We start from the raw sequence: 27,731 nt of genomic DNA, 5'->3' as shown, positions 1-27,731 counted from the left end.
CAATTTGAATTTTTACAAGATGATTGAGAGAACATTGTAATAATCCAGCTGTATGAAACAGCAAGAGGCCTGAACAAAATTACATCAGGTTCCAAAGAAATCAGGGTAAACTTCTTTAAAACTAAAAATGCAACCAATTGCATTCGTACTTTGCTAGTGTTCTAGACAAAAAATTTCAGACTAAAGGATGACCTAAAGGAAAGCAAAAAGACTGTATGCTAGATATTTTAATAAAGTGTTTTATTAAAAGATCTCCAAACCCAAAACCCACTCTAAGTTACTAAGTTACCTCCATGCCTAGAATAAGGAAAAGTGGATAGCAGTAGGCTGTGGACCTGATTTCAAGTAGTGGTGACTGGTAGACAAGATATCTCTCTTGTCCAAATAAAAAGCTATTTCTTGATGAGTTCTAATGGTTTTAAGTCAATGACAACAAAAACATTAATAAGACAAAAGAAGTTATCTTTCTCATTCATTCATTCATTCATTCAGCATTAATAAGAAATCTATTCCTCAGATACTATTAGGTAAACATGGCTTGAATACTAGGAGTTCCCATCTACGGGCAAGAAATAGAAGAGTACAGAACATAATTCAAACCACAGTAGAAGTGGGGCACCTGAGTGGCTCAGTTAAGTGTAGGACTTCAGCTCATGTCATGATCTCAAGTTCGTGGGTTTGAGCCCCATGTGAGGCTTTGTGCTAACAGGTCAGAGCCTGGATCCTGCTTTAGATTCTGTGTTTCCTTCTCTCTCTATCCCCCCTACTTGGCCTCTGTCTCTCAAAAATAAAAAAATGATAAAAATTTCAAACCACAAAAGTAAAAGCAAAGATGAAACAAGAGGCAACAAGGATGGATACAAAAGAAAAGATATCTGAATAGTGCTTTGAATGGTGATTTTATTAGATGATGTTGGGGAGAGAGTGGAATACAGAAGGAAAGGCATTCATCCGAAAAATAACAACGTAGGGGCACCTAGGTGGCTCAGTCAGTTGAGCATCTGATTTCAAATGAGGTCATGATCTTCCAGTTCATGAGACCAAGCCCTGCATGGGGTTTGCTGCTGTCAGTGCAGAGCCCAAATCAGATCTTCTGTCCCCCTCTCTGTCTGCCCCTCCCCCATTCTCTCTCTCTCAAAAATAAACAAACATTGAAAAACTTAATAAAAAGAACAACATATATAGAGATATCACAGCATAAAAAGTTATGGTGTTTAGGAATAGGAGAAAACGATAAAGGAATATCTGAGAGATATTCTTCTGTTTCTTACATAAGTAAGATTACATAAATAATCTCATGGGAAAAGTATTATTCCCTACTTTATATAAGAAAACTGAGACTCAGAGAGATCATCCTGTCCAATATGATATATATATATATATATATATATATATATTCATCAAATGAATATATTCATTTGATCTGAACATTTTCCCAGAGAAGACATATAGATGGGCAAGAGGTACATGAAAAGGCACACATCACTAATCATCAGGAAAATGCAAATCAAACCTACAATGAGATATCACCTCACACCTGTAATAATGGCTATTATCAAAAAGATAAGAAATAGTACTGGTGAAGACATAGAAAAAAGAGAACGCTGTGCCCTGCTGGTGGGAATGTATACTGATGCAGCCTCCATGGAAAACAGCATGAAGCTTCTTCCTCAAAAGACTAAAAACAGAACTACTACATGATCTAGCAATTCAACTTCTGTTTATTTATGCAAAGGGAACATAAACACTAACTCTAAAAGATATATGCACTTCCTTGTTCATTGGAGCATTAATTACAATAGTCAAGACATGAAAGCAAAGTATACATCAATGAATAAAGAAAATATGGTATACACACACACGCACACGTGTGCACGCACGCGCGCACACACACACACACAGTGGAACATTATTCAGCCATAAAAAAGAAGGAAATCTTGCATTACCAATATGGACAGATCTGGAGGGAATTATGCAGAGTGAAATAAGTTAGGCAGAGGAAAGCAAAAACCATATGATCTCACTTAATATGTGGATTCTAAATAAAACAAAACAAAACAAAAAAAACAACTAAAGTCATACATACAAAGAAGAGATTAGTGGGTGCCAGAGGTGAGGGTGTTGGGGGTTGACAAATGGGTAAAGGGAATCAAAAGTACAAAATTCGAGTTATCAAATACATAAGTAATGGGGATATAATTTATAGCATGGTGACTATAGTTAATAATACTATACTGCATTTTAGAAAGTTGCCAAGAGAGTAGATCTTAAAAGTTCTCATCACAAGAAAAAAAAATTTAATTATGTATGGTGATAGATGTTAACTTATTGTGGTGATGTTTTTCAACATAGGCAAATATCGAATATTATGTTATATACCTGGAACTAATATAATGTTATATGTCAATTATATATCAATTAAAAACACAGTGACAAAATCAAAAACATTCTAAATTAATGGAGAGATATTCTGTGTTCAGAGACTGAAGACTCAACATTGTTAAGGTTTTTTCCAAATTTGATCTATAGATCTATAGTTTCTTGAAACTGGATCTATAAATTTATGCCATTCTAATCAAAATCCTAATAAGCTATTTCGTAGAGAATGACAAACTGATTCAAAAGTTTATTGGAAAGGCAAAGGACCCAGAAGAGCCAACAGAGTACTCAAAAAGATAGATAAAATTTGGGGATTCATATTACCTGATTTCAAGAATTATTATAAGGTTACAGTAATCAAGATGCCGTGGTGTGGTTTAAGAACAGACACTTATCAGTGGAACAAGAGAGAGCCCAGAAATAGACCCATACAAATAAAGTCAACTGATCTTTGGCAAAGAAGCAAAGGCAATCCAATGGAGAAAGGATAGTCCTCTTTTCAAGAAATGGTGCTGGAACACTGGACACCCATAGTCAAATGAACAACAACAAAAAAGAATCCAAGACTCAGACCTTAAACCCTTCACAAATATTAACTCAAAATGAATCACAGACCTAAGTGTGATTCTCAAGTATTAAACCCCTAGAAGGTAAAATAGGAGAACATCTAGGGGATGTTGGATTTGGCAATGAGATAAAAAACCAACAGGACAATCAATGAGAAAAAATTGACAAGTTAGACTTAAAGTTACAAGCTTATGCTCAGTGAAAGACATTTTTAAGAGAATGAAAAGACAAGTCACAAATTGGGAGAAAATATTTGCAAAACACAAATCTGATAAGGGATTTGGACTTAAAATAGACAAAGAAATTTCAAAACTCAGTAACAGAAAAGAAACAATCCAGTTTTTAAAAAAATGAGGAGGGGCGCCCGGGGGGGCTCAGTCGGTTAGGCATCCGACTTCAGCTCAGGTCATAATCTCACAGTTGTGAGTTTGAGCCCCACGTTGGGCTGTGTGCTGACAGCTCAGAGAATGGAGCCTGCTTCAGATGCTGTGCCTCTCTCTGCCCCTCCCCTGCTTGTGCTCTGTCTCTCTCTCAAAAATAAAATAAACATTAAAAACAGTTTTTTAATTGGGAAAAGAACTGAACGGAGATTGCACAAAAAATATAGAGATGGCATGTAGATATATGAAAGGATGCTTAACATCATGTCATTAGAGAATCACAAGTTAAAACAAAAAGGTGACACTACTACACCCAATAGAATGGCTAAAATTAAAAAAAAAATTTTTTTTTTTTGGGGCGCCTGGGTGGCGCAGTCGGCTAAGCGTCCGATTTCAGCCAGGTCACGATCTCACGCACGGTCCGTGAGTTCGAGCCCCGCGTCAGGCTCTGGGCTGATGGCTCAGAGCCTGGAGCCTGTTTCCGATTCTGTGTCTCCCTCTCTCTCTGTCCCTCCCCCGTTCATGCTCTGTCTCTCTCTGTCCCAAAAAATAAAATAAACGTTGAAAAAAAAAAAAAATTAAAAAAAAAAAAATTTTTTTTTAACTTGACAATACTTTTAGAATGCTCTTGTTAGGCATTCTACTGCTAGCATTCTACTAGCATTCATTCCTAGTAGAAATACAAAATGGGGGGCGCTTGGGTGGCTCACCTGATTAAGTGTTTGGCTCTTGATATTGACTCAGGATGTGATCTTGTGATCATGAGACTGAGCCCCATGTCAGGCTCTGCCCTGAGAATGAAGCCTGCTTGGGATATTCTCTCTCTCTCTCTCTCTCTCTCTCTCTCTCTCTCTCCTTTTCTGTGTTTCCCACAAAAGATACATTGAAGTCCTAACACCCCAGTACATCTGGATGTGACATTTGGATATAGGGTCATTGGACATGCAATTAGATAAGAGGATGTCATATTGGAGTATGGTGAGCCTTTAATCCAATCCAATCTGACCAGTATCCTTATAAAAGGAAAAGAGACACAAACAGGAAGAACAGCATAGGTAGGGATTGAAGTGATGGATCTATAGGCCCAGAAACACCAAGGATTGTGGATCATCATCTGAAGCTAGAAAAGAGGCACCACACATATTCTCCCTCACGGCACTCAGAAAGAACCAAGCCTCCTGACATATTGATTTCAGAACTGTGAGAAGAATAAATTTCTGTTGTATTAAGCCAATGAGCTTGTGATACTTCCTTACGGCAGCTCTAGGAAACTAACATACTGTATAATCCAACAAGTGCACACCTAGATAACTACCCAACTGATTTAAAAACTTATCTAAACAAAAACCTGTATGTTAACAGTAACAGCAGCTTTATTCATCATTGTCAAAGACTGGAGGCAGCTAAGATATCTCTTTATCTTGGTGATAAAACTGTATACATCCATATAATGAAATATTACTATCATAAAAAGAAAAACCTATCAAAAAGACATGGATGAATCTTAAATGCATATGGCTAAGTGAGAAAAGCCAGTCTGAAAAAGCAGAACTGTGTCCTTCCAATTATATGACATTCTAAAAAAGGCAAAACAATAGTTGTTAAACATATGCATGGTTGTCTGAGCTATTGGCTTGGGGGGATTAAGTAAATGAAGTGCAGGGTACTGTCTAAGGCAGTACAACTATTCTGTATGGTACTGTAATGGTGAATACAAGCCATCAAACATTTGTGAAGTCCACAGAACTTTATATTACAAAGGGTAAACTTCAGTGTCCACAAATAATTAAAATATAAGATAGGTGGTCACGAAATACCATGATGGAATGTAGAATGTGATCAAAGAATTAAAATGTATTACAAATATATGAAACAATCCTCCCTGAAGAAAGAGGAATAAGATGCTAAGTAATATTAGAGGTGAGTGGAATCTGTAAGAATAAATGCAAAAGGAACTGTACATAAGCATTGTACTCTAGTTGACAATTTTCTTTCTCACAGTGTACAGGTTAACGATACTGAAATCACCATACCTATGTACTGGAATTGAACGATTAAGTAAACGGATGACAGATGGGAGGAGCCAAGATACTCACTGATGGAGTTGGGCGTTACACAAGGTCAAGGGGCAGAGGTTAGAATGATCCATGTGGTCATCAGTTAGAGGTGGAGACGTAAGTGTGACCTGGTGTTTAGCTTAATTACAGGTACGGATGGTTACATATACATATATTTATAAATATGTGTATGTATGTGTGTATACACACATACACACACTTCTCCTTGCTCTATCAGCTAAGAGGATCCAGAAGAAATGACACCCCAGTAGATATGAATACACCAGTCCCTAGGTCCTAGATATAATATCAATAACAAGAAACCAGGATTTCTTGGAGAAATGGCTGATATGGGGACTAGGGCAAGAAATATATGAGATGAGCCTGGAGTATCTTGTATTACTAGAAAGTAAGAAAGTATTCAAAATATAAGAGAAAACCCTCCAAGAAAACGCAACCCCAAACAAAACATCCCACAATGAAGGAGGTTTGTCAAAGGACATAGGAGTGAATTAAAGAGCTCCCTCTGACCAAAAAACAATTTGAGCAACAAGAAAAACATAAAATAGTATTAGGTAATAACCCAAAACATAAAAATGAATATCTAGGAGTCCATATTGATGTAAAAAATGATAAAATGAATGCATGAATGAATGAATTCCAAATTTACTCTGCCTTTAAGGAAATGAAGTATAACTCCCTATTCCTTAATTATAGGCTGCATATAGTTACTTTCTTTCAAAAATATAGTATGGAAAGGGAGGAAAAAAATCATAACTTTACAGTGGAGAAATATAACAAACTGTATCAAGACAGGTGATCTATAGTGAAAATTCATATTGACGGTACGTACCCTTGAGCTAACATGATGACAATAGCCCTATCTCTGTGGTCGTCCTCCCCAAAACACATTACCCTAGTGTGATCGTGAGGAAAATAGCAGACAAATGCCAATTATGGGTCATTCCATAAAATACTGCACCATTAATTCTAAAACTGTAAAGGACTTCAAAAACAAGAAAAGTCTGAGAAACTGACACAAACAACAGATGCCTAAAGAGACATGACTACTAAATGCAATGTGTATCTGGATGAAATCCGGGAACAGAAAAAGAACATTAGAGAAAAACTGAAGAAACCTAAGTATGGTCTTTTTTTTTTTATATATATGCAAAATTTATTGTCAAATTGGTTTCCATACAACACCCAGTGCTCATCCCAACAGGTGCCCTCCTCAAAACCCATCACCCACCCTCACCTCCCTGCCACCCCCCATCAACCCTCAGTTTGTTCTCAGTTTTTAAGAGTCCCTTATGTTTTGGCTACCTCCCTCTCTAACCTCTTTTTTTTTTCCCTTCCCTTCCCCCATGGTCTCCTGGTAAGTTTCTCAGGATCCACCTAACAGTGAAAACATATGCTATCTCTCTTTGTACGACTTATTTCACTTAGCATAACATTCTCCAGTTCCATCCATGTTGCTACAAAAGGCCAGATTTCATTCTTTCTAATTGCTACATAGTATTGCATTGTGTATATAAACACAATTTCTTTATCCATCCATCAGTTGATGGACATTTAGGCTCTTTCCATAATTTGGCTATTGTTGAAAGTGCTGCTATAAACATTGGGCTACAAGTGCCCCTATGCATCAGTACTCCTGTATCCCTTGGGTAAATTCCTAGCAGTGCTATTGCTGGGACATAGGGTAGATCTATTTTTAATTTTGCGAGGAACCTCACCACTGTTTTCCAGGGCGGATGCACCAGTTTGCATTCCCACCAACAGTGCAAGAGGGTTCCCTTCTCCACATCCTTGTCAGCATCTATAGTTTCCTGATTGATCATTTTGGCCACTCTGATTGGCGTGAGATGGTATCTGAGCGTGGTTTTGATTTGTATTTCCCTGATGAGGAGTGACGTTGAGCATCTTTTAATGTGCCTGTTGGCCATCTGGATGTCTTCTTTAGAGAAGTGTCTATTCATGTTTTCTGCCCATTTCTTCATTGGATTATTTGTTTTTCGGGTGTGGAGTTTGGTGAGCTCTTTATAGATTTTGGATACTAGTCCTTTGTCTGATATGTCATTTGCAAATATCTTTTCCCATTCCGTTGGTTGCTTTTAGTTTTGTTGATTGTTTCCTTTACAGTGCAAAAGTTTTTTATCTTCATGAGGTCCCAATAGTTCATTTTTGCTTTTAATTCCCTTGTCTTTGGGGATGTGTCAAGTAAGAAATTGCTACAGCTGAGGTCAGAGAGGTCTTTTCCTGCTTTCTCCTCTACGGTTTTGATGGTTTCCTGTCTCACATTCAGGTCCTTTACCATTTTGAGTTTATTTTTGTGAATGGTGTGAGAAAATGGTCTAGTTTTATCCTTCTGCATATTGCTGTCCAGTTCTGCCAGCACCATTTGTTAAACAGACTGTCTTTTTTCCACTGGATATTCTTTCCTGCTTTGTCAAAGATTAGTTGGCCATACTTTTGTGGGTCTAATTCTGGGGTTTCTATTCTATTCCATTGGTCTCTGTGTCTGTTTTTGTGCCAATACCATGCTGTCTTGATGATGACAGCTTTGTAGTAGAGGCTAAAGTCTGGGATTGTGATGCCTCCTGCTTTGGTCTTCTTCTTCAAAATTACTTTGGCTATTCGGGGCCTTTTGTGGTTCCATATGAATTTTGGGATTGCTTGTTCTAGCTTCGAGAAGAATGCTGGTGCAGTTTTGAATGGGATTGCATTGAATGTGTAGATTGATTTGGGTAGTATTGGCATTTTATCAATATTACTCTTCCAATCCATGAGCACGGAATGTTTTTCCATTTCTTTATATCTTCTTCAATTTCCTTCATAAGCTTTCTATAGTTTTAAGCATACAGATCTCTTACATCTTTGGTTAGGTTTATTCCTTGGTATTTCATGCTTCTTGGTGCAATTATGAATGGGATCAGTTTCTTTATTTGTCTTTCTGTTGCTTCATTATTAGTGTATAAGAATGCAACTGATTTCTGTACATTGATTTTGTATCCTGCGACTTTGCTGAATTCATGTATCAGTTGTAACAGACTTTTAAGGTGGAGTCTATCGGGTTTTCCAGGTATAATATCATGTCATCTGCAAAAAGTGAAAACTTGACTTCATCATTGCCAATTTTGATGCCTTTGATTTCCTTTTGTTGTCTGATTGCTGATGCTAGCACTTCCAACACTACGTTAAACAACAGCCGTGAGAGTGGACATCCCTGTCATGTTCCTGATCTCAGGGGGAAAGCTCTCAGTTTTTCCCCATTGAGGATGATATTCGCTGTGGGCTTTTCATAAATGGCTTTTATGATGTTTAAGTATGTTCCTTCCATCTCAACTTTCCTGAGGGCTTTTATTAAGAAAGGATGCTGAATTTTGTCAAATGCTGTTTCTGCCTCGATTGACAGGATCATATGGTTCTTATCTTTTATTAATGTGATGTATCACATTGATTGATTTGTGAATGTTGAACCAGCCCTGCAGCCCAGGAATGAATCCCACTTGATCATGGTGAGTCATTCTTTTTATATGTTGTTGAATTCTATTTGGTAGTATCTTATTGAGAATTTTTGCATCCAAATACATCAGGGATATTGGCCTGTAGTTCTCTTGTTTTTACTGGGTCTCTGTCTGGTTTAGGAATCAAAGTAATGCTGGCTTCATAGAAGGAGTCTGGAAGTTTTCCTTCCCTTTCTATTTTTTGGAACAGCTTGAGAAGGATAGGTATTATCTCTGCTTTAAATGTCTGCTAGAATTCCCCTGGGAAGCCATCTGGTCCCGGACTCTTATTTGTTGGGAGATTTTTGATAACTAATTCAATTTCTTCACTGGTTATGGGTCTGTTCAAGTTTTCTATTTCTTCCTGTTTGAATTTTGGAAGGGTGTGGGTGCTTAGGAATTCGTCCATTTCTTCCAGGTTGTCCAGTTTGTTGGCATATAATTTTTCATATATTCCCTGATAATTGCTTGTATTTCTGAGGGACTGGTTGTAATAGTTCCATTTTCATTCATGATTTAATCTATTTGGGTCCTCTCCCTTTTCTTTTCGAGAAGCCTGGCTAGAGGTTTATCAATTTTGTTTATTTTTTCAAAAAATCAACTCTTGGTTTCATGGATCTGTTCTACCGTTTTTTTAGATTCTATATTGTTTATTTCTGCTCTGATCTTCATTATTTGTCCTCATCTGCTGTTTGGAGTGTCTTTGCTGTTCTGCTTCTATTTCCTTTAGGTGTGCTGTTAGATTCTGTATTTGGGATTTTTCTTGTTTCTTGAGATAGGCCTGGATTGCAACGTATTTTCCTCTCAGGACTGCCTTCACTGCATCCCAAAGCGTTTGGATTGTTGTATTTTCATTTTCGTTTGTTTCCATATATTTTTAATGTCTTCTCTAATTGCCTGGTTGACCCACTCATTCTTTAGTAGGGTGTTCTTTAACCTCCATGCTTTTGGAGGTTTTCCAGACTTTTTCCTGTGGTTGATTTCAAGTTTCATAGCATTGTGGTCTCAAAGTGTGCATGGTATGATCTCAATTCTTTTATACCTATGAAGGGCTGTTTTGTGACCCAGTATGTGATCTATCTTGGAAAATGTTCCATGTGCACTCGAGAAGAAAGTATATTCTGTTGCTTTGGGATGCAGAGTTCTAAATATATCTGTCAAGTCCATCTGGTCCAATGTATCATTCAGGGCCCTTGTTTCTTTCTTGATCATGTGTCTCGATGATATATCCATTGTTGTAAGTGGGTATTAACGTCCCCTGCAATTACCACATTCTTATCAATAAGGTTGCTTACGTTTGTGATTGTTTTATATATTTGGGGGCTCCTGTATTTGGTACATAGACATTTATAATTGTTAGCTCTTCCTGATGGATAGTCCCTGCAATTATTATATAATGCTCTTCTTCATCTCTGGTTACAGCCACTCATTTAAAGTCTACTTTGTCTGATATAAGTATGGCTACTCCAGCTTTCTTTTGACTTCCAGTAGCATGATAGATAGTTCTCCATCCCCTCACTCTCCATCTGATGGTGTCCTCAGGTCTAAAATGAGTCTCTTGTAGACAGCAAATAGATGGGTCTTGTTTTGTTTTGTTTCCATTCTGATTCCCTATGTCTTTTGGTTGGAGCATTTAGTCCATTTACATTCAGTGTTATCATAGAAAGCTATGGGTTTAGAGTCACTGTGATGTCTGTAGGTTTCAGGCTTGTAGTGATGTCTCTTATACTTTGTGGTCCTTGCAACATTTCACTCACAGAATCCCCCTTAAGATCTCTTGTAGGGCTGGTTTAGCGGTGATGAATTCTTTCAGTTTTTGTTTGTTTCGGAAGACCTTTATCTCTCCTTCTCTTCTGAATGACAGACTTGCTGGATAAAGGATTCTCGGCTGCATATTTTTTCTGTTCATCACACTGAAGATTTCCTTCCATTCCGTTCTGGCCTGCCAAGTTTCAGTAGATAGATCTGCCACTAGTCTTATTGGTCTCCCTCTATATGTTAGAGCGTGTTTATCTCTAGCTGCCTTCAGAATTTTCTCTTTATCATTGTATTTTGCCAGTTTCACTATATGTCGTGCGGAAGGTTGATTCAAGTTACGTCTGAAGGGAGTTCTCTGTGCCTCTTGGATTTCAATGCATTTTTCCTTCCCCAGATCAGGGAAGGTCTCAGCTATCATTTCTTCAAGTACACCTTCAGCCCCTTTCTCTCTTCCTCTTCTGGAATTCCTATGATACGGATATTGTTACGTTTCATTGCATCACTTAGTTCTCTAATTCTCCCCTCATACTTCTGGTTTTTTATCTCTTTTTCTCAGCTTCCTCTTTTTCCATAATTTTATCTTCTAATTCACCTATTCTCACGTCTGCCTCTTGAATCCAAGCTGTGGTCGTCTCCATTTAACTTTGCACCTCAATTATAGCATTTTTTAGCTCCTCATGACTGTTTCTTAGTCCCCTCATCTCTGTAGCAATAGATTCTCTGCTGCTGTCCTCTATACTTTTTTCAAGCCCAGCGATTAATTTTATGACTATTATTCTAAATTCTTGTTCCGTTATATTGCTTAAATCGTTTTTGATCAATTCGTTAGCTGTTGCTACTTCCTGGAGTTTCTATTGAGGAGAATTCTTCCATTTCGTCATTTTGGGTAGTCCCTGGAGTGGCGCAGAACTGCAGGGCACTTCCCCTGTGCTGTCTGGAATAACTTGTGTTGGTGGGAGGGGCCGCACTCAGACCTGATGTCTGACCCCAGCCCACGGCTGGGGCCACAGTCAGACTGGTGTGTACCTTATCTTCCCCTCTCCCAGGGGCAGGACTCACTGTGGAGTGGTGTGGCCCCTGTCTGGGCTACTTGCACACTGTCAGGCTTGTGGTGCTGCTTTCATGGGATCTGGCGTATTAGTGAGGGTGCAGGTGTGGATCCACAAGGTGCACAGGGGCGGGAAGGGAAGGCTTACCTCGCTTTGCCGTCGGTGGTCCCCTGAGGGAGGGGCCCTGCAGCACCGGGAGGGATGCAGGCAGAGCCTTCGGAGGGATGGATCCACAGAAGCACAGCGTTAGGTGTTTATGTGGTGCAAGCAAGTTTGGTGACAGGAACTGGTTCCTTTTGGGATTTTGGCTGAGGGAAAGGAGAGGGTTATGGTGCTTGCCAGCACCTTTGTTCCCCTGCTGAGCTCTGTCTTCCAGGTCTCAGCAATTCTCCCTCCTGGTTTCCTCTTGCCCTCTCTGCTCTCCGAGAGCAGAGCTGTTGACTTGTAACATTCCAGATGTTAAGTCCCGCTGACTGCCAGAACTCACACAGTCCGGCCCCTCCCCTTTTGCAAGCCTGACTCGGGGGGCTCTTCATTGCCAGGCAGGTTACCCCTCCACCGCCCGGCTCCCTCCCTCCAGTCCGTGTAGCACAGCCTCTCCGCCCTTCCTACCCTCTTCCGTGGGCCTCTCGTCTACGCTTGGCTCTAGAGAGTATGTTCTGCTAGTCTTTGGTGGTTTTCTGGGTTATTTAGGCAGATGTGGGTGGAATCTAAGTGATCAGCAGGACGAGGTGAGCCCAGGGTCCTCCGACGCCACCATCTTCTCTCCAAACTTACTTTTTAAAGAGAAGTATGGTCTTTAGTTAATCATAACACATGAATATCGGTTCATTAACTAAGACACATACACCACACTAATCTAAGACAATAATAGGGGATTGGATATGGGGTATACAAGAACTCTCTGTACTGTCTTTATAATAATTCTGTATTTAAAACCTAAACTATTCTAAAAATCTAAAATGAAAAATTATTTTCAAAAAAGGACATAAAAAATAATAAGGTAGCCTTAGAAATAAGGAAGGAAACAGGCAAATAATACCTTTTTAAAGGAATACATACAGTCTCACCAGCACAAAATTTTTAGGCTATCACCATCATTCTAATATTCAGCTTCATTCACTTGAGCCCTTGTATTCTGAAGATTCTTCTGACCTCAAGAATCCTGTTTCTAAATATACAAAGTCTGGCACCTAGACATTCTGTATAGAATAGTAATTGATAGACTTGGTGGCTGGACTACTTAAGGTCAAATATTTCAGGTCCTAGCACATACTGGCTGCAAATTCTTGGGCAATTTGCTTAACTTCTCTGTGCCTCAGCTATCTCATCTATATAAGGAGAATAATAATAGTAATAGCAATAATACTAATACCATTACCCCACCCCATAGGGTTGTTGTGAGGATGAACTAAATTAATATACATAAAGCACTAGAACACAACCTGGCACAAAGAGTTAGTTAAGTGCTAACTCTTTAACCAGTTCATTCATTCAACAAAAATGCATCAACAATACAGGAAGAGCTCAAGGAGACAGTGTAATTCAGCTTGGAACTGGTAAATGAAAACTAAGATTTATAGATACCAATGGAATCAAAACTGCCATCTCAGCTTACTTCATCAAATGTAGGTAGGCTTATAGAAAAGGAAAACTAAAATTCTTCATGTCTATTTTGATTTCTTAGTCCTCGAACCTATAAAGTTAATATTGGCAGAGTGCATATAATAACACCAATTTTAAGGTCTTCTGAGCTAAAATAACCTTCCAAAGGCGTCCTTCACTGTTTCTACACACCAACACATTTCTGCCTGAAGAGAAACAGACAAGGGTTTTCGAACTTCAGCCAGCAGAAATTCTTCCACCTTTGGAACAACAGCCTCTCCCCAAAGCCTCTCCCCACTCCTCTTGCAGAGAAGCACCTTGGCCAAAAGAAAAGCATTGATAATGATGACTACAGGGCCCTTGTTCCAAGTATTTATTTATTAATATGCTCCAAAATAGCCACAGAGTAAGGTAAAACAAGTAGTTCAGCCTTAAGAAATGGTTTCCTTTTCTTTTGAAAAGGAAGGAAATGATACTTTATTTGGTATACATCCTCCCAAATGTTTTCTGAAGTAACAGGAAGAAGGAAATTTTTAAAAAGCGTGTGTGTGTGTGTGTGTGTGTGTGTACGTGCATGCTGGGGATGCAGGACTGAAATAGAGTTCCAACAACAACAAAAAAATATTACCAAAATAAGTAGGAATTTTCTGGCTTTGATAATAGATACTGTAGACAAGTAAAGACAGAATCTAGGTACTGAAACTTTTGCCCATTATGAAACACTTTTAGGCTATTCTATAAATCCAGGATATTAATCCTATCTTAAGTAAAAATGAACATTGTAAAAATTTCTAATTACTAAATTTCTATAGAGAACAGTTTTTAAATACTTGACAAATAGGGCAGGAAATGTGTAGGTTTAATATTTTTCTGCATGTATATCCTATTTTTTAAAAATTATTATTATTATTTTTTAATGTTTTATTTATTCCTGAGAGAGAGAGAGAGAGAGAGATGGCATGGGTGAGGGAGGGACAGAATGAGAGAGGGACACAGAATCTAAAGCAGACTCCAGGCTCTCAGCTGTCAGCACAGAGTCCAACACGGGGCTCAAACTCACAAGCCATGAGATCATGACCCGAGCCGCAGTCAGACGCTCAACTGACTGAGCCACCCAGGCGCCCTGCATGTACATCCTATTAAATTACCTGCTTTGTTGGGGCACCTAGGTGGCTCAGTCGGTTGAGCAGCCGACTTCGGCTCAGGTCATGATCTCGCGGTCCGTGAGTTTGAGCCCCGCGTCGGGCTCTGTGCTAACAGCTCAGAGCCTGGAGCCTGTTTCAATTCTGTGTCTCCCTCTCTCTGACCCTCCCCCGTTCATGCTCTGTCTCTCTCTGTCTCAAAAATAAACAAATGTTAAAAAAAAAAAATTAAAAAAAAATTACCTGCTTTGTGTTAATGTGAAACTATTTTTCACATTTACGATTTTTTCATGAATGAAGACTTTCAATAATTTTCAACTTAAGAATAAGGACAAAGTGGTTCACAAGAAATTATTAAAAAAAAAGATAGATAACAGTGCACCAGCCTGATTGTAGACTATGGCCTGAGTTCCATTATTTATGGAATACAAATTCACAAGAGTTTCTGTATATTCACTATATAGTTCTTGAAATAATATTTAATTGCATTAAACTAAGAGGTGGGGAAATAGGAAGTAATTAAAATACCTTAAGCTAGATTTGTAAAGTTAATTTTATTAAATAGTGCAGCTGTGTTATCTAAAATATATTCTTATAATTGAAATACACAATGATCACTTAGTATTAAACAGAACTTATTCCAATTTAAAGTTAATAATTACCTTATATACAGTAGATAGATTACACAAGTCCACAAGAAATGAATACATTAGAAAAAAGATAATAGTGGAAAAATACTAGAAGGGGGAGTAATGCCAGTTGAAGAAAGGCATTTGTTTCTAAAGCTAGGAAGGAAAGATCACAGTAGACAGCTAAATTACACAATACTCCAAGTGGGTATTCAAGTATCTAAACAAAAGTAGGTTCGATAACAGAGATGTAAAATTGCCTTCCTAAAGCTTTTAGCTATTTGATGAGTCAAATATTCATCATTTCAAAACATACTTTTTAATTTAAAAGTCAGAAAAGGTGGTTGACCTCCAAATTATAAACTATATTTCCTTCTGTGACTTCACTACCATTTTGTGATAAGAGCAAGAAAAGGAGAACAGCATTAGAAAATAGAATGAAGGTCAAAGCAGAGTTCATGTAATTTACATATATACAAGTTCTTTCTACTTCAACACTTTTAATTTACTAAGTTTCATCCATACTAGCTTAGTAAGATCCCATAAAAATGGCATTTCAACTGTACTGCTAACACAGGATATTAGAGGTTGTGAGCTGTGATCTTGCACATGCACATCACACTGAGAATTCTTTTTTTATAATCAACTTCATTGATAGGATTTAACATAATAACCTTGTAAAGTCAAATAGGTGTAAAAGAAGAGAAGTAATTATGACGGACACAAAAGTGGAGTCCTTTTTTAAGCATTGAGGAAATATTAAATACTGCTTTTGAATGCATTGAATTAAGAAATAAGAATGCTGCTGCAAAAGTGTCGAAGTCACTCAACATGTGACAAGAACTATGGAACTACAAATAGTAAGAGATGAGGAAAAGCAGATGGCATAATGAAAAATTCTTGCTGGCTGAAGGTTCACCAAGAACTCTATGAAGTGTTTATTTCAATCCATGAACAATTTCATACATTTAAGGCCCATTCAAACATCTCTATGATGTCTCTATGACATCAAACTGAAGAAGGTAGCAATGACAACATAAATGCTGAGATTTTCCCTCTGAATCACTGGTGGAGATCATCAAGATGGTGTTACCTGATATAATATAATCTCTACGGACATAAAACTGGTTTATTTAAAAAGTGAGCGACACACATACACATACATACATATATCGCACATATATTTTATACATATTGTGCAAAATGGTTATGCCTAGTTTTCAGGTTTTCAAGTTTATATTCCTGTTTGATGAAAACATACTCAGGGACTAAAAACATGAGCCTCTGTCAGTCATTTTGGATGCTCAAATTTATTAATTTATGAAGACGCTTTTGGAATTCATCTTATTCCAAAATAGAAATTTCTGTAGTTTCCCAAATGTCTACGTACTGTCCCTTCATTTACATTGTTGAAATTCTTCACAGGCAATGACTATGCTTCTAACTATAACATCTAATCTAAACAAATGCCCAAAGAATAAAGAGTTCAAACTAAAAACTTAGGTAATTATAAATCGGCATACACCATGAAACCTGTATCATGGTATTCATGTTCTGCATAGTATTCATGTTCACGTTACACTGTAATTCATTTTTTACCTAAAGAAGAGAATGTGGAGATAAGCCATTGGTGAGTCTATGTGTAACTAAAGCTAAGACAGTTAATTGGCAGAATCTTTTATATTTCCACTTATATTTTTTAAAAATTCAGTATGTTTTCTTCATTATTATCTTTAAAATGTTTATGTTTTGCTATTACTCTTAAGGGCATCATGAAAACAGCAACACATTTTTCAAATTGAATAAAAATTAGAACTTTAATGATAATAAAATACTACTTTAATATTTTTTAGGTTTTTGCTTATTTATTTTGAGAGAGAGAGAAAGAGAAAGCAAGCAGGGAATGGGCAGAGATAGAGAGTGAGAATCCCAAGCAGGCTCCATGCTGTGAGCTCAGAATCTGATGAGGAACCTGAACTCACCAACGGTGAGACCATGACATAAGCTGAAATCAAGAGTTGGATGCTTAACAGACTAAGCCACCCAGGTGCTCCTTGGGGCTGAATTTTATAGCACACTCATGGTTTCTCTGCCAACAACATAAAATTTTGGATCACTGATTTTAATACTAATGTTTCAAGCATGCACCTAACATGTTCCAAGTGTGTGCACACACACACATACACAACACATTCATTCTCATTATTTCTGTATCTGTCCCCTCTCCTCTCTAGAAAAAAGACATAGAATCATAAGGAAAGACAGAGAGCACATGGTAAATAGTAGACACTAAAAATAGGTTGTGGAATTTTATAAAAGACATAAAAGTCATGAAAACACTTACTTCATCAGCCACCATACACCTGGAAAAAAATCAAAATAAAACCAAGTTAATATCTTCATTAACAAAGCCAACCATTTTAAAAGTTTTGATTAAGTAGCTTGCCACAGAACAGTTTTAAAGAGTTACAAATTTTAAAGTACTAAGCCAGAGAGAGGTGTTTATAAGACTCTCCAGCTGCCAATGGCATATGGTTATGTGGGAGGATCAGAGATTCAGAAATGTTGTTCCCCACTGCCCACCCAGGGAGACAGCTATAATGACCCTTCAAAAAATGAGAACAAGGGGCGCCTGGGTGGCGCAGTCGGTTAAGCGTCCGACTTCAGCCAGGTCACGATCTCGCGGTCCGTGAGTTCGAGCCCCGCGTCAGGCTCTGGGCTGATGGCTCGGAGCCTGGAGCCTGTTTCTGATTCTGTGTCTCCCTCTCTCTCTGCCCCTCCCCCGTACATGCTCTGTCTCTCTCTGTCCCAAAAATAAATTTAAAATGTTGAAAAAAAAATTAAAAAAAAAAAAATGAGAACAAAATGGCAAGTGATTGTACCAACAACTTCCCTTCTTACCAATAAATCTCTAGAGATTAGAAGAATGCTGTATTAAAGTACAAGAAAATAAATTTCAACCACATATTAGCATGTTATACCTATGATTCTATATGCTATATTATATAGGCTCAGCCTATTTTCAAGCTGAATTTTGGTTTCTACTATCATTTGGTTAAAGTTTTTCTATTCTTTTTTATTCATCTATAGAAGTAAATTCTATACACTGAAAATTAAGGATAGGGGGCATAAGCTGAGATCTTAAGCAGAAGAAAAAGCAGAGCAAAAAAGCAGACATGGTCAGGATCATGAGGGGCCCTTAGAAACAGAGAGTATACCGTATGGGGAAAAGCCAATCTCTTAACTGAGAGGATTTACAGGCAACCTAAAAACACTGGAGTCTTCTAATTAGAAAGGAATAAAGTCCCTATTTCTATTCTTTCCTTTCTTTATTCCCAGTGGTCTTAACATTATACAATTTTATAAGATTTCTTTTAACTTAAAAAACAAATTAGGAATTTGTTAATGAATATACTATCAAAAAATAAGTCACAGGCAAAATAGAATTTTGATCATAGAAAAAAAGTCAGGTTACATAATAAGTATTTTTAGAGAAAGATTAAATACAAATACTTGAACTGAAATTTAAAACATATTTAAAAGTAAAGTTTATTACATGTTTTGCAAATAAGTCTAAAAAGTAAAAAACTAAAAAACAATAACTTGAAAAACATGATTTATTTCCAGAAGGATTCACATGTATACCTACTTTTTCATTTTAAAATGAAACTGGGGGTACCTGGGTAGCTCAATCAGTAAGGTGTCTGACTTCGGCTCAGGTCATGATCTTGCCTTTCCTGAGTTTGAGCCCTGTGTCAGGGTGTATGCTGACAGCTCAGAGCCTGGAGACTGCTTCGGATTCTGTGTCTCCCTGTCTCTTTGCCCCTCCCCCCATTCACACTCTGTCTCTCTCTCTCTCTCAAAAATAAACATTAAAAAAATTTAGAAAAAATTAAATGAAACTCAAATTTGGTAAAGATGTCACTTGAAGTATGTATTATTTATGAAGTATCTACTACCTACCTAGTAAGTGCTAGGGATAGGTAGTGAATTATAAAGTCATTTCTTCATAGAGGGTGACTGGAAGAAGACAATAAAATACACATATGGCTCAAGTGGTGAGAGGTGCTAGGAAAAAAAAAAAAACTGAAACAGGGTAAGAAGGAACAGGCATGTAGGAAAGGATCTATTCTATAGAATGGTAGGGAACAGTCTATAATAAGACAGTATGAAGACAGATTTAAGTAAGACAAATTTAAAGTAAGGGAATCATGAGAAAATTTGTTTGAGAAACAATGTGATCAGCAAGTACAAAGTGAGCAGCAAGTACAAGGGCCTTGAGATAAGATGGTTATGATGTAATTAAGGAACATGGAAGGTAATCTGCCTAATGTGCGTTAAATTAGGAAAATGAGGGGCGCCTGGGTGGCGCAGTCGGTTAAGCGTCCAACTTCAGCCAGGTCACGATCTCGCGGTCCGTGAGTTCGAGCCCCGCGTCAGGCTCTGGGCTGATGGCTCGGAGCCTGGAGCCTGTTTCCGATTCTGTGTCTCCCTCTCTCTCTGCCCCTCCCCCGTTCATGCTCTGTCTCTCTCTGTCCCAAGAAAATAAAAAAAATAAAAAAAAAAAAACGTTGAAAAAAAAAATAAATTAGGAAAATGGTAAAAATAAGGTTGGAAGGCAGTTGGGAGAGCCTTCTGGCATGGAGAGCCACCTAAGCAATTACATGGCATTTGGATTTTCTTAGAATCCTTTAGAAGGAAGCACTGTTTTACCTTTTTAAAAGATTACTCTGGCTTATAGAGAATAAACTGTAGAGGGCAAGAGCAGAAGAATGGAGAGCAGTCAGGAGGCAATAGCAATAGACCAGGAGAGACACAACAATGTATAGATGAGTGGTAGAGGTGGAAGTGGTGAGAAGTTTGGTTCATTTTGAAAGTACAGCCAATAGGATTTGTGGATTAATGGGATGGGGATGTAAAAATAAGAGAGAAAAGTCAAGAATGAATCTTAAGATACTGACTTGAGAATTAACTGTAAAAAATGGTGGCAATGCCATTCACTGAGGTAAGAAAGACTTGGAAAAATTAGGTTTCACGACAGTCGTGTGATCAATTTAGACATGCAACCTTTATGATATACATTAGACTGCCAAGTCAAACAGCTGAGTAGGCAACTGGACATGTGCATCAGGAGAACAATAGGGGACTGGAAATACAATAAATTTGAGAATCATCATAATGTAAATGGCATTGGAATGAGTGAGGATACAAAGTATTCTGAAACATGACAACTTGACTGTGGCCTGTTCTTCCCTATGTCCAACACCAAGTTCCTGAACTTTCTAAAGTTAAGCATCTTGCTGAGACGTCTTAAGGCCCTAGTGGAGTAACATCAGCTTAAACTGGTTTGCAGTTACATTGTCCCGTTGGGGGCTAACTGAAAAGGAACATCACTGAAATAACTTTGCATGTAGGTATCTGAAGACCCCAATGCTAAGATTACTTCCAATCTCTTGGAATATGCTATATTTTCCTATCATGAGACAGAAGAGTATTCCCTACTTTGGAACTAGGGCAGTTGAGTACATTAGAGAACATCAGGCTTCCTTTAGGTATCTCTAGAAGGCTAACCATCCTTAAACTTTAGGCACTATATCTACTCTGACTGCTGGGATTTCTGCTGTTAAGAACAGTTCAGCAAGCAAACATGATTTCCAGACATGATTTCCATGATTTTCCATCATATAAAAACAACTGATAACATGAGAGGCCCAAACATTTGAAAAAGCAGAGTAAGGCTGAATAATTAGAACATGTATCTACTGAAAGAAGAAGTGCCAGAAAAGATAAACACCTGTACAACAACTGTTAAAGCACTTAAGTAAATTCTAATGTATCACACACACACACACACCATAAAACTTAAGGTCACAATTTTGAAACTAAAATGAGCACATGCATAAAAAAAGAAAAATCATTACTGACACCTATTTAAGTAGACTGGGAGATAAAGTGCAAGGATTATCTCAAAACACAGAGCAAAGAATTAAGTAAATGTACAGGCACAGAAAAGAGAAAATACTTGAAGGATAAATCCAGAAAAATGTGAAAATATGTGAAAAATAGGTGTTCAAAAGTAAAAAAGACACCATGCGAAGTAGAGGCAACTATCAAGTAAATAATAAAAGAAACTTTATTCAGGTTGGCAAAACACCTCTGGTGGATAACTGGAAAGGGTAACTAAGTTTCACATTGGATAGAAAAGACAAATATCTACTGATCATATCCTTATAAAATGCAGTAATCTAAAAAATAAGAAAAAAAAAACCCTTGTAAGTGTTCAGACAGAAAGAACAATTATTAATAAATGGAAAAGCCAGGACCGGCAATGGACTTACCATCATCAACACCAGAAGCTAAAAAACCATGGAGGAGAATCCAGGCTATTTGAACAGAAAGGAGAATTAATGCATCTTATATCTAGTCAAGATACCCATTATTTGTAAGAGATGGCAAAGAGATATTTGAAGCCAGCCAATCTCTCCAAGATAACAAAACACAAGTAAACCCTAGGAGGAAAAATACTTAAGAAAATAATCAAACAATAAACACACCTCAACATAGATTGAAGACACGAGAAGATGAAAAGATGAAAAGACAGAAAAGACAGAAAAGATCTGGTAAGCAATGATGCCTGATATGCATGAATTTAATGGGTGATGTGTATTCTATATGGCGACTCCAGTGAAACATTAGAGAGGTAACAAGGGAGAAGGGGCACTAGAAAGTATTCTAAAGCAGAATACCAAACAGATGACGTTTAAAAATCAGGAGACTAAATGAAATCACCTAGGGAGTAAAAATATACGGAGGAGAGAACTAATGGTGACCCCTGGAGCACTCCAACATATAGGGGTACAAAGAGGAGAAGGATCCAGAAAAAGGACTGAGAAGGAGTGTCTAGTAATGTAAAAAGATACAAGAGGAATATGGTACCCTAGAAGGCAGATAAAGAAATTGTCTCACGAAGGAAGGAATGAACAACTATAGTAAATGCTACTAAAAAGGTCTAATAAAACGAAATCTGAGAATTGACCATTTGATTTGGCAAGAGATCACTGATTTCACAAGAGCAACTCTGATAAAATGGTAGGAGACCAAAGCCTCCCTTAAGTGGGTTCAAGAGAGAATAGAAGGAGAGGAAGCAAAGAGAGTAAATAGAGACTACTATCTCAAGTAATTACCCTGTAGAGGGGAACAGAGAAACATGGTAGTAGTTGGCAAGAAAACTAAGGTCCACAAAAGTTGTTTTGTTTTGTTTTAAGATAAAATAGTACAAATTACTCATTAAATATCTTACTGATCCTATGAGTAATATCTAGCAGGCAGGTAGAAGTATGGATGAGGAACTTGAGAATCAAGTCAAGAGAATAAATAAAAATGAGTAAGGGGGCACCTGGGTGGCTCAGTCAGTTAAACATATGACTCTTGATTTCAGCTAAGGTCACGATGTCACGGTTCATGAGATGGAGCCGCACGCGGGGCTCTGTTCTCACAGTGTGGAGCCTGTTTGGGATTCTCTCGCTCCTTCTCCTTCTGTTCCTCCCCTCCTTGTGTGCACCCTCCCCTTTCAAAATAAATAAATAAATAAATAAACATTTAAAAAATGAGAAAGTAGTTGTACATGAAGATGATCATAAAGCAAAAAGAAGTGAATTGGGTTCTCATGTGTAAACTGTAAAAATATGGAGATGAGTTTTTCATGGCTAGAACCTTGGGAAACATTCTCATTTAGAAAAAAATAAATAAAGTGAAGTAAGAGAAGTACTCAAAGAGTTGGAGAATAAGGATCAGGGTCTAAGAAGCCCAGGGTAACATTCAGAAGAGTAAATGGTTAACAGTGTCCAAATGTCACAAAGATGTTGCAAAGGATGAGGGCTAAAAGGCCATCGTTAAAAGTTACCAGGAGCTCACTTGTAAGCATTATGTAAAAGTGGTAAAGAAGATGGTGGGCAGTAAACAATGGAGGCAACAGATACAGAGTAATCAAAAACTCTGGTATCAAAAATAACAATAAAAATAAAAATAGGGTAGTACCTACAGAACATGTTGGAAACCTGAAAAGTGGGCAAAAAGTCAATAGTGCAAAAGAAAACAAGAAAGCTGACTGATGGAGACCTCAATGTGCTACCATAAATTAAAAAGGGAAAATATGGCTAATAAAATTTCTCACTTCGTAGAAATTTTACACATTTGATTGAAACAAAAGTCTACTTTGTAATCGAAAGGCTACCCATCACCACAGTTATCCACTGAAATAAAAACAGCTCTTTCTCCCATTGGGAAATGTCAAACACAATCCAAGTAACAGGGACTTTAACCTACAACTAAAAAAAAAAAATTCCTTCTTTAAAGAATATCTATTGTATTCGCTGGTTTGATGTGCCAACAGCTATATAATTCTAACTGAATTTTATAAACAGTTCAGTTTTCCAATGTTACAAAAAAATAAATAATATTTTGTTCCAAATTCATGTTAATTGCTTGAATTATAATTTATTAAGCTTGGCTATAGACATCAAAATCAACTTTTCATTTCACTGAGTTGTTTCCAAAACCTTCAGGCTCCTTACATTAATCATCCACTTACAGTATCAAGACATATATATTCCAGTGTTTGCAGCAACTATATCTTTGGATGCACATGCTCAGTGTTTGCTATTTTTAACCCAAATTTTTATACAGCTAGAAAAGAGAAAGCTGAACAGCATTATACTTTTCTGAGGATCATTTTACACACCAGCTAAATTTCTAATCTAAGACTCACAGAACTGAACAATTTGTGTTTAAGCGTTTCTCCAACTTCTTTATATTAAAAAAATCCACCTTTTTTTTATAACACCCATATTTCTTGAATATATCATGTCTGTAAAAAGAAAACAGCAAAAGAATATTTTGGTAACACTGCAGCAAGAGAACAGTAAGATAATATTTTGATAACACTGACAATTCAGTGAGGTGAACATATGTAAGATGAACATATGTAAGATGTTTGGAATTATAAGTACAGAATTCAAGACTTCGTACCTGAACACAAGAGCTGCTTAGTCAACTACCATGCATACTTCAACCTCAGAAGTGGGCTATTTCCTCTGGGAAAATATTGATCTTCCAGATATTTATATGCAATCTGTCCTTTAACAAGTATCAACCATTTACATACTAAACCATATTATATATACCATATAATGCTTTAGTATGTATACTTGACCAGTGTTAACTTAATGTAACTTGAACCCAAACTCCACCCACTCTCCCCAGAGACAAAGCTACAGGGACAACAGATTCAGATCAAGTCATGATACTTTATCCAGCCACAGCAATGTCTTAAAATACTTTTCCCGTAACTGTAAAAGTTCAACATAATAAAATGGCCTTTATTTTGTTTAGCTTTAATATTATTTATTTTTTGAACAAGGGATACATTCATATGTACATGATTCAAGAGGTATAGAAGTGGAAAGTCTCTCTCCAATCCCTATTCCTCAAGGATGTCCCAGGTATTAGCTGCTCTGAAGGAAACAAAGTTATCCAATTTATTGTGAGCCTTTTAGAAATATTCTGTTTACGTATGTGTATATATGTATGTATGTGTGTGTGTGTGTGTGTGTGTGTGTCACAAATAATAACATAAGATTTAACCTATCTTAACCTCATGTAAAATCCCAAAAGTGCACAATATACCACTATAACATGATGAAAAAGAAAAGGAAAAATTTAGGTTGAATTTTTTTTTTTTTTTTTAATCCTGGTTTTCCATTGCTTTGGCAAATGACAAGTGTATATAGTCAGAAAATCTTCCAGTTCAGCTCTCATCTAGCTTGGCCTCTTTATACATGTCTGGAATAAACAACCACTGACTGAAAAAACTCTCCTGGGCTTCCCAGCTGCTCCTGACTCTCCTCCTAGCTCTCATGTCGCTTTTCTCTGTGCCTCCACCTCTCTCACCCTGTTCAGTGTTCAACCTTTATAGTCATTTTCTTTTTATGCTCTACTTCTATTCCAAAGCTAACATCCATTCTCCTAGTTTTAGGTGCCACCCATATGAGTCCTAAATCTGTACCTATGGCTTTTAGCATACATTCCAGATTCACATTTAAAATCTCTATTTGGACATTTTTTTCCCATGGATATCCTGAAGTTTTTATGACATACTATGCATGTTGATATCTGAAACTAAAGCTAAGTAAGCTCTAAATATAACAAAATAAAGTAAACTAAGATAAAATAAAATAAAATAAAATTTCTAAAGGAGTTATTTAAACAAATGATCTGAGTCTGTGATTCTTATCCTTCGGTCAGATTTTTCTGTTTAAAATTATAACTATAAAACAACAGAATTTATTTTGGTTGCATGTCACATCAGTCTGCCGAATTTCTGTAAAAGCTTAAAGCAGTGCTTTGATTTGCAAGTACATGATTAAATATATCCTAGATCTCTATATCCAGCTTCTTAGTCTCATCTGTTTTAGGAAATGACTAAGGCATGTAAACTGAGCTGTGATCAAATGAGGTAAGAGAGTACAAAAATTTTATTACTGTTTTGCTGGTGATAAGTTCAACAAATAACTACATTCAACAAATAACTATGTTTATTGTCAGTAACTAAATACTGACAATGGATATAGGGTGTGGGGAATAAGCTGAGAAATTCCTGGGCTTATACCAATGCATTAGTTACCAAGGCATAAAGAATTACAAAGCCATAGAGCTGACAGTGCAGAGCCTACCTACTTGGGGTTCTGTCTCCCAAGCTTAGGTAAACAGGATAAGACCCCCAAAATAAAGTAGGAAGGGGCAAAATCCCCTAGGATAGAGAAGGAGGGGAAAAGGCCCTCAATACAATACAATATATGAGGTAAGCAAGATTAGGTGTTCAAGGCAAAAACACCCCCCAATTTAGTACTAGAGCAGAAAGCTGCTGCTTTCACAGGAAGAAGGTCCAAATTAGGTGAACAAGTATTTGGGGCTATAGACTGCACTGCAGGTGAAGCTGTCCAGAACTGATTAGCAAAAGAAAAGGTGCCTTGTTAACCCTGAGGTTATTTGCACTATCTGTTTTATCCCCTAGGCTAGCTAAGATAAACAGACACAGCGCCTCCTGTCTGCCATTAACAACCATCTGCCCATCTACCCAGCTCCAGGATTTTGTTTTATACTGACCCAAACCCCAAACACTGTGTATCTTCAAAACCCCCTTTCCCTCATGCCATGAATTAATGTTCACAGATTCATTGTCTCTTTGTGCACACCTGTCATGTTTGTAAGTCTTCTGACCTTAATAAATATGGGGCAAGAACCCTTATTCAAGGCTCTTGTCTTTTCCCAGACATTAGCCATCTCTCCCATTTTAATCCTGCGTCCCACTTTCTTGCTGGCCAAGAAAGAACTTTAGACTTAGAGTCTATGACAATAGGGGAGTTACAGAGGACAGTAGCTCCAAATTTCGCCATTAAAAATGGAAGAAAATGTGATTGACTTTAAAAACTGGTTTCATAAACAGTTTCCTTTAGGATGCAATGCAAGAACAGAAACTCAACTCAAAATGGCTTAATCACTAAAAATAATTAAAAGATCACATAATACATAACACGAAACCCAGGAGTGGGATGGTTCCAGGGTGCTTAATTCCATAGCCCACTCATATCATCTTTCTATTCTGTTATCCTATATAAATAGCTCCAGACAGGGGCGCCTGGGTGGCGCAGTCGGTTAAGCATCCGACTTCAGCCAGGTCATGATCTCGCGGTCCGTGAGTTCGAGCCCCGCGTCAGGCTCTGGGCTGATGGCTCGGAGCCTGGAGCCTGTTTCCGATTCTGTGTCTCCCTCTCTCTCTGCCCCTCCCCCGTTCATGCTCTGTCTCTCTCTGTCCCAAAAATAAATAAAAAATGTTGAAAAAAAAATTAAAAAAAAAAAATAAATAGCTCCAGACAATTTGTCCTTACCCACTGATGTTCAGAAGCACGTGGAAAGTTGGCACTCTGGGTGGCTCAGTCAGTTAAGCCTCCAACTCCTGATTTCAGCTCAGTTCATGACCTCATGGTTTAGGAGTTCAAGCCCAGCATTGGGCTCTGAGCTGACAGTGTAGAGCCTACCTACTTGGGTTCTCTCTCCCCATCCCCCTCTTCTGTTTGTGCCCTTTCCTTCTCACAAAATAAATAAAAACTTAAAAAAAAAAAAAGAATATGGAAACTATACTTAAAGAATTCTACAGTCTTGGGGTGCCTGCATGGCTCACTCGGTTAAGCCCCTGACTTTGGCTCAGGACATGATCTCACAGTTCATGAGTTCAAGCCCTGGGTCAGGCTCTGTGCTGACAGCTTGGAGCCTGCTTCAGATTCTGTGTCTCCCTCTCTCTCTACTCCTCAGCTGCTGGCTCTCTGTCTCTTTTTCTCTCAAAACTAAATAAACATTAAAAAAAAAATTTAAAAAGAAAAAGAATTCTAGAGTCTGCTGGTAGGGAACGAAGAGGAGAAAAAGTTCAGGTGAAGCAACCCACATCTGCTGCATATGTTATGACTTTGAAAACAAAGTTAAAATGACATTCAGTGTCTTGTTTTCTTATAGTTCTTTTTACCCATTATGAAATACCAGTCATACAGAAAGGGTATAAAAGATATCTAAAAGATGTGGGGTAATATGAACAAATCCTTTGT

General features: G+C 37.5%; 1 protein-coding gene across 3 annotated transcripts in view; it reads right to left on the bottom strand.

Annotated features, from left to right (window-relative positions):
• ZRANB3 (zinc finger RANBP2-type containing 3) overlaps window positions 1–27,731 on the bottom strand; it is a 308,537-nt gene that overhangs the window by 158,122 nt on the left and 122,684 nt on the right. For all 3 annotated transcript variants that reach the window (XM_058715457.1, XM_058715456.1, XM_058715458.1), the window contains one exon: window positions 17,420–17,438. In XM_058715457.1, the coding sequence (XP_058571440.1) occupies window positions 17,420–17,438 (19 nt within the window). The remainder of the gene's footprint in view (window positions 1–17,419; window positions 17,439–27,731) is intronic.

This window comes from Neofelis nebulosa, chromosome 2, assembly GCF_028018385.1.
Source record: "Neofelis nebulosa isolate mNeoNeb1 chromosome 2, mNeoNeb1.pri, whole genome shotgun sequence".
Taxonomy (NCBI): Eukaryota; Metazoa; Chordata; class Mammalia; order Carnivora; family Felidae; genus Neofelis; species Neofelis nebulosa.
The sequence above is the reverse complement of the archived record's forward strand: the minus strand, read 5'-3'. Positions and strand labels throughout refer to the sequence as shown.